This window comes from Haliaeetus albicilla, chromosome 3 (assembly GCF_947461875.1).
Source record: "Haliaeetus albicilla chromosome 3, bHalAlb1.1, whole genome shotgun sequence".
Taxonomy (NCBI): domain Eukaryota; kingdom Metazoa; phylum Chordata; class Aves; order Accipitriformes; family Accipitridae; genus Haliaeetus; species Haliaeetus albicilla.
Window position 1 is genome coordinate 7,364,084 of NC_091485.1, and position 7,431 is coordinate 7,371,514.

The 7,431-nt window shown below is 48.3% G+C and overlaps 1 protein-coding gene across 1 annotated transcript in view; it reads right to left on the reverse strand.

The window, feature by feature from the left end:
- Window positions 1–1,850: 1,850 nt before the first annotated feature.
- IRX2 (iroquois homeobox 2) overlaps window positions 1,851–7,431 on the reverse strand; it is a 5,831-nt gene continuing 250 nt past the window's right edge. The window contains 6 exon segments of the mRNA XM_069778769.1: window positions 1,851–2,448; window positions 3,197–3,264; window positions 3,997–4,758; window positions 5,210–5,510; window positions 5,512–5,616; window positions 7,405–7,431. Coding sequence (XP_069634870.1) covers window positions 3,221–3,264; window positions 3,997–4,758; window positions 5,210–5,510; window positions 5,512–5,616; window positions 7,405–7,407 — 1,215 coding nt within the window. The 5' untranslated portion in view covers window positions 7,408–7,431 and the 3' untranslated portion in view covers window positions 1,851–2,448; window positions 3,197–3,220.

Consider the following 7,431-nt stretch of genomic DNA (forward strand, 5'->3'; position numbering starts at 1 on the left):
CAGGTCTAAATACTAGCAAGGGTGGGTAAATTATGGAAATCTTTTATAAGTCTTTGGGCGTATAAACATCAAAGGAATGTCGTTAGCCTTTTTTAATCTCTGCCACAGCTTTTGGTTTTTACCAATTGAAATGTACACGTTGTGTCCAACAGAGACCTGGAACATAAGATGTGGGTGGTGGGGGCGGATGGAGCAGGAGCAAGAGTGGGGAAAAGAAAGTTCCGGCGTCTCCCCTGACATAAAAAATCAATAAAATCTTCCTAAAGCCCACGGTGAAGACGGTCGAGGGTGACCACGGTAAATATTTGCAGCCATATCCTATGCTAAATCGGAGGGAAAAAAACTGAATTACTTCTTAGCTGTTTGCCTAATCGTACTACAAGCTGCACGCAGCTACAATTGCATTTTACCTCAATGAAAACCAGGCTGGTACAGGAGCAGAGAAGCATCATTCTACAAACAACATAAGAAGATGAGTAGGCCTCCAGCTGCAAAGATCTTCAGCGGTTTATATTTAGCTGGATGGATCCCAGAGTTTTCCAGCATTACGATAGGAATTGCTGCCCTATCAGCTGAAAACCACACGCGTTTTCTCAATCACGCAGACGTCTTTAGAGGGGTAAAATACGAAGGGGGGGTGCAGGGGAAGATGGAGCATGGGAATGGCGTATACGTGTTTAAGAAAACCAGCTTCCTTTCCCCCTCTTTAATATAATCACAACCTATTTCCTGACTCCAGGCTGGCACGGCTCTTTATCCAGTTAACATTCCCAAGGCTGATGCCTGAAGTATCTAAGATCACTTTCAAATGCCCTTTCTAACAAGACCTGAGCAAGAGGCCACTAATTTTCACTGAACAAAAAGCCACTGGAGAGAGATCCGTTTGTCAATATCAACTGGTCCAGCAATTTCCCATCTTCAGACACATCGGCCTATCTGAGCTGGCAGATGTTTAGACAAGATTTTATAAATTGTTCAATATCAGACCATAATGAACCCCAACTGACCATTCCAAAGCAGCTAAAAGCATTCAGGATCTCCCCTGCTGGGATCTAATAATGCTCTCACGCTGGAACATTATTAATCATGGAATAAAATAGATGAGCCTCTTGAAAAATAAGTGTATGATTGATTAAAGGGCAATCTAAGAAGCTATTATTCTTGTTTTATAACCGTAAGTTATATTCACTCAATTTATCTTTTGGGGAAAATAAATGATTGTTCGTTTCTTTTCTGAAATTATATTATATGAGGATTCCCATTATTTTACTAAAAATTAAAATGATTAGTTAGCTGATTTTATGAGCCCAGTCAAAGTGGATTTCCAACGAGACTGTAAAGATACGGTTTACTGAGATAAAGAAAAAGGGGGGGGGGGGGGGGGGGAATCATAAAAAGCAGGAATTGGACTTTTTTATCTTTTTTTTTTTTTAAAGTCTTTGCGTATTTTAGCCAGAAGCAGAAACAAAGAAATTAGAAATAAGCCGTAGTTGATTATAAATCTTTTTTTTTTTCCCTAGAAATGGTGGATTTAAAGATTGTTAACTCAAATAAAGAGCTACTTCACACCCAATATAAATAGTTTATAAGAAACATGCATGTATTCACATCACTCTCTCTACGCATATGCATGTATATATACAAATAAGTATTTGCACACATGTGTGTATTTAAAGCTTAAGTATAACGGAACGACCCAGAAGGAATTAATTTATGCAAAGCATATCTTTGCAGCATATTTAAATTGCTTACTCATTTTATGGTCTAGGCTCTACCAGTGAAATTACAACTTTCGTCATTTTCTAAATAATAGATTATTATTTGGGGGGAAATGAACGAAAAACACCATATTGTTGCAGACTAGTCTGTTTTTATTTACAATTAGAGATATAAATTAGTAAAGAATTCTCGTTAAACAACCAAAGATTGTATAACCATCAACGTTTCAAATAAAAACCAGGCAAAATTTATTTACAAAAAGTTCAGATTCCATTGCAATACAACTTGCATAAATTACTAGAAGCTTTATATCGTTACAAAAATAAATATCAAATTTGTTTCCACTTTGTAAGGACTCAAGTTCTCCAATCACGTCTTTATTATCTCTACTGTATACATCTTTTACAAATAAATTTTACAATAAATCCTATCACACCTATCGTATATATACCGTGGCAATGAAGTGATCAATTCAAGATATCCTGAGAAAAACAGATCTGTTTTCAAAAGTCACACATACATTGGGGAAACTATACTATACCAGCAAACTCACATATGTCCAACAAAATTCTGGTTTAATAATTAGAGTCTGAAGATTTAATAGTGCTCTGTGGTCTTCTTTTATACAGTGGCACAAGATGTGATCCGGATTTAGAGATTTGTTATATATATTAGCTCGGGGAGAGATGATGGCTTGCTGACTTTTTTCAAAGCAATTGTGACACCTACCTGTGGACCAAGGAAAAAACCAGATCATCCAAAAATCCTTCAATTACACTCTAACACCATTAAAAGGGGGTAGGGGGGGTGAGGAAAGGAAGTAAGGCAAAATTCTTACTCGCCTAATTTCTTCTAACAAAAGAATTAGTTGAAAAAAATATCGGCAAGGCGATTTGTTGTTGTTGTTGTTTATTTAGCCCTAAACAGCGGAGGTATTAAAAGTGCCATCGCTATCTAGGCAAGAGGCAATTCACAGATAACATACCCTGCTTAAGATGCATGTCGGTCTCTAATAATTGTCCCTTTTTTATTTTAAATACACGGTCACTGCGTGAAGCCTCACTCGGAACGTGCAATTTTAGCACTGCCACGTGAGCACAAGCACTTTGTTTTTAAACAACAATAGCTTCAAAGATTTTTTTTTTTTCCTAAAGCTTTCTTTCCGTAACATTTAAATAGCCCTTACGGCTTTGCCTTACACAAGCGAAGAGTATGCAAGGTGAGGGAACTGCCTAACCTGACTTTAAAAGTAAGACAAACCCGCGAAAGAGAAGTCGTAATGAGAGGGTTTAAAAAAACAAAAACAAAAACAAAAACAAAAAAAAAACCCAAATAACAGCAGAAAAGTGTGTCTTACTTCGTAATCAGACTCTCAAGTAATGAAGCAAGAAATTAATGTTCAGCAAGTCTAGAACTGTGCAGCGTGTCTTAGACCTGATGCCAAATGATCAGTGTAATAGAAAATGTTCTCACTTACTTGCATTGCTGTGTGATTGCACTTCTATAGGTATGGTTGTACTCCTACTGTGCAGACTTCAGTGGGATCTGTCAAAATATAACCGTCAGTTAGTCACAGGACACAGCCAGCTAACTAGATTATACAGCGTGGGTAGGTCCCAACCCTCACTCGCGCAGAATTCGTAGCCACGTCGTTTAAAAGGCTGGCCAATGTTTTATAATTGCCCCTACCTCGAGTGTTTTGTCAGAAGAAGCTGACAATTATATTAGTGCAAAACTTCTTCTAAACCCCCCCCCCCCTCCAAAAAAAACCCCCAAACCAAAACCGGTGAAAAATGTCACGCTCCACGGAATTTCACGTCCAAGGTCAGCAATCAGCTGAACCCAAAGCTGCAAAAAAACCCGTGAGGATACTGGAAACAAAGAGAGCAAAGCCAGTTTGTCTAAAAAAATATCAAATAATAAAAAAAGTAATTTACAGGCAATGACACCGGTGCTCTCTGGCTATCTTTGTGCGGAGCTTTCCTTTAAAAAAATGACTTTTACAAGCTGCGCCTGCAGCCTGCCAGCCTGACCTACGAGCCTCCTTTTACATCCCCTCGCTCGGTTCTCAGAGGCAGGTGTCGACGGGACGGCGGCAGGCCGGTGTTTTAATCCCCAGGTTACCACTATCGCCCGTCGCAACTGGGTGGCAGCGGTGACAGTGTTTTCTCCAGAGACGGTTTCGGGATTTACGGCGTCTAAAGGACCGGGACGGGTCGGGGAAGGAGGGCGAGGGAGGAACGGGGGGGGAGAAAGCGGCAAAACCAAGTCACCTACCTTTCTTAGAGTCATAACTAGAGGGCCTGTAATGTTGTTCTAGCTGGTTAGTGATGGTTTTCAAAGAGTCACTGCTCTGCTTGTGGACAGAGCTGGCGTTTAGGACAGTCTGACTTAGTCCCTCGTTTGAAGCCACTGCCGCGGAGTTGTATCTCAGGATTCCCTGGCTCTGGAGCGCGTTAAAGTTCCCATAGTTTGTATAATTGCTATAAAAAGGTGAGGTGTAATAAATATGCCTCCCCAGGAGGGAGGAGGGCGAGTAGGCAGCGCTGTGCGGGGCGGAGGCGGGGGGGGCCGAGGAGAGCGCCGCAGCCTGGCCCCCTTGCCCCAGGCTCTGGCTTTTGAGGTCCGAGGTGGCGATTTCGGCCAACGACCAGAGTTTGGGTTTACTGGCCGGCGTCGGGGGCCCGGGGGAGGCTCGACCCCCCAGCGCCGCCTTGCTGGCGCTGCGGGCGGCGTCGGCGTGCGGGTGGCCGAGGAGCGGAGCCTCCACGGCGGCCAGCGGCGAGGAGGTGGCCGGCTTGGCCGGCGGGTCGCGCTCCCCACCGCCTCCCCCGTCGTCTTCCTCGATGTCCTCCTCCTCCTCGTCTTCCTCCTCCTCCTCTTCCTCCTCCTCCTCCTCCTCCTCGACGTCCTCGTACTTGTCCTTGCACTCCGAGCCCGACTCGCAGAGGGGGTCGCCCGCTCGGCAGGGCAGCTTCTCGCCGTCCGATTCGGCCGAGCAGGAGTGGTCCGTCAGCGAGTCCACTTGCAAGCTGATCCCTGCGTGGGGCCGCCGGGCACAGAAAGGCAGAGTCAGGCCCGGGGAGGGGGGGGGAGAAGCGGAGAAGGGGGGGAGAAGCGGAGGACGGGGGGGGAGAAGCGGAGAACGGGGGCGAGAAACGAGCACGGCCACCCCCGCCGCGGCGGGGAAGGGAGACGCCAGCCATCCCGGTGGTTTCCCTACGATCCCCGTTCCCGGGAGCATCCCTCCCCACGGGCTGGCTCCCCCCGCCCGGCACCACCGCCCCCCCTGCCCCGGCTACCGGCACTACGCGGCCACAAGCTCCCGGAGGAGACGGGACGGGACACCTTTTTGGGGGTCCCTTTTGTTAAACCCCCCCCCGAACACCCCCACACCCCATCCCCGCTGCCCCACCCGCGGAGAGGGGGGAGACGCGACGGGGCGGGCTGGGGACCACCCCGCCGCTCCCGCGCTCAGCCCGGCGCCCACCTTCATCCTCCGCGGAGGTTTCGTTGCTTTCGGGCATCTTGTGGGGACTCTCCTCTTTCGTCCTCGCCCCGTCGCCTTCGTCGTCGTCCTCATCCTCGCTCTTGTTCCGCGGGGCCCAGGTCATCTTGTTCTCCTTCTTGAGCCGGCGGCGGGCGTTGGCGAACCAGGTGGAGACCTGGGTGAGGGTCATCTTGGTGATGATGGCCAGCATGATCTTCTCGCCCTTGGTGGGGTAGGGGTTCTTGCGGTGCTCCTGCAGCCAGGCCTTGAGGGTGGCCGTGGCGTCGCGGGTGGCGTTTTTTCCTGTACGCGGGGTCGTTGAGCTGGTAGGGGTAGGCAGGGCTGCCGTACGGGTGGTAGCTGATGGCTCCGGTCATCCCCGTCGTATGGGCGTCGTAAGGGGAGCCCTGGACAGAACAAAACGGTGGGGTTGGCAATTTGTTATTGCTGATAGCCATTAGGAAGTTGTCAAGGCGAGATCGGCGGTTCTAGTCGTATTTCCCCGGGATGGTGTCTTGTATCCATATTCTATGAGGGGGGGAAGCAGCACCCAAAGGCCATTAAGTTGCGATTTCGCCCCCCCCCCCTTCCTCGCCCAGCACACGCGCTTAAAATCGGCGACGTTTGAATCTTTCTGCCTAATTTCGGCTCCTTGTAATTGAATCTTTCCCAATATAATTTCTGAACGGCGGAGACATTTTAAAGGCCCTACAGGTAGCGTCTTGATATCTACATTTCTCTCCAAGGTTCAAAAGATGTTTCCTTTTTCGCTATAGAAAACACAACAAAGCCGCCACTTAGCAATTCACTGCACTAATGCATTGCAAATCCAATTTGCAAATCAGAAGATATGCACCGTTTCGAATTGTTCAAATGCGATGTAATTAGCATTTTAATTCGCCCTTTAACGTTTAAATTGCGCTTATTTAAGGCTGCATAATGCAAGAAAAGTTAAAGATATCGCTAAGGAACTCGCTAACTTCAGCACGGCTCTGAATCCCACAGATCGCCGACGCACAGCACAACATCACCCAAATATCCCGCACAGTTCACAACCTCGCTGCAACTTCCAGCCCCTCGCCTACCGCTTCCCGACAGGAAAAAAACAAAAAAACCCCAACAAGCAAGCGAGATCCTCAGATCTTCTATACCACCCCGAAAAAAAAAAAAAAAAAGACCGCTCGACCGTTTACGCACCGTATTTTACAGCCAGAAAGCAAGGAGTTTCCCTGTCACTTTGCAGGGGAGAGCGAACTACCCCGCTGCCGTCCCCTCCTCGGATCTCGCCAGCGGCTCCGGTCTCAAATTCCGGGCACAGGTCTTTGTGTGTACGGACTAGATACGGGTCTGACTCTGGGTGTGTGTTTATAAAACTATATCATCATCTAGACGTGCCGTTTCTTTCTGTACTTTATGGGTTTATTTTTCTAGTTTATGCGCAGAATACACACACACGCAATGGCAAACGCTGCTTTTAACTAATAAGAAGAAAGTGAAATCCGAAACTGCGGCCACCACAACCATCTTGGGCTTAAGCGAAGCTCACAGATCGCAAACAGATGCTCCTTTTCATTCCTAAAATCCAGTTAAACCATTAGCACAAAACACACTGAAAGTAAATAAAACCACACGGGGATAAAGCCCGCAGCGCCTCTAAACACCGACTTAAAAAGCGAGGGGAAAAGAGAGAAAAGAAGAAGAAAAAAAAAAAGGGAAAAAGAAACCCTCCCCTATACTACCACAGCGAAAAGAAAAAAAAAGAGAAAGCGGGGGGGAGGGGGGGGGAGAATTGAAAGCATTCAACCCAACTGCCTGAGACGATCCGTATTTCTTTAACCAGGGCGCCCGCCCGGCTCCGCGAACGCGGGGCGAACCCGGGTCCCAGGCCCGCCGGTACCGCGTTCGGCCGGGGCGCGGAGCGAGGCGGTGTCCCGGTCCCGGCCCCGGTCCGGTCTCGGCCCCGGCCCGCCGCTCCGCTCCGCCCGGCTCGGCTCGGCTCCGCTCCGCTCCGCCCGGCTCCGGCGGCCCCGGCCGGGCTTCGAAGCGGCGGCGGCGGCGGTGCGGGAGCGGCCGGGCTGTGCGGCGTGGTTGTCGGGGGGGCTTGATGGTGAGTGTGTGAGGAGAGAGGCTGAAGATGATGAGGATGAGAATGCGGATGCTAATGAAGAAGGAGAGGGTTTCTCTTCGGTAGTTACCATGTAGGAGGGGAATCCCGTGGCGGG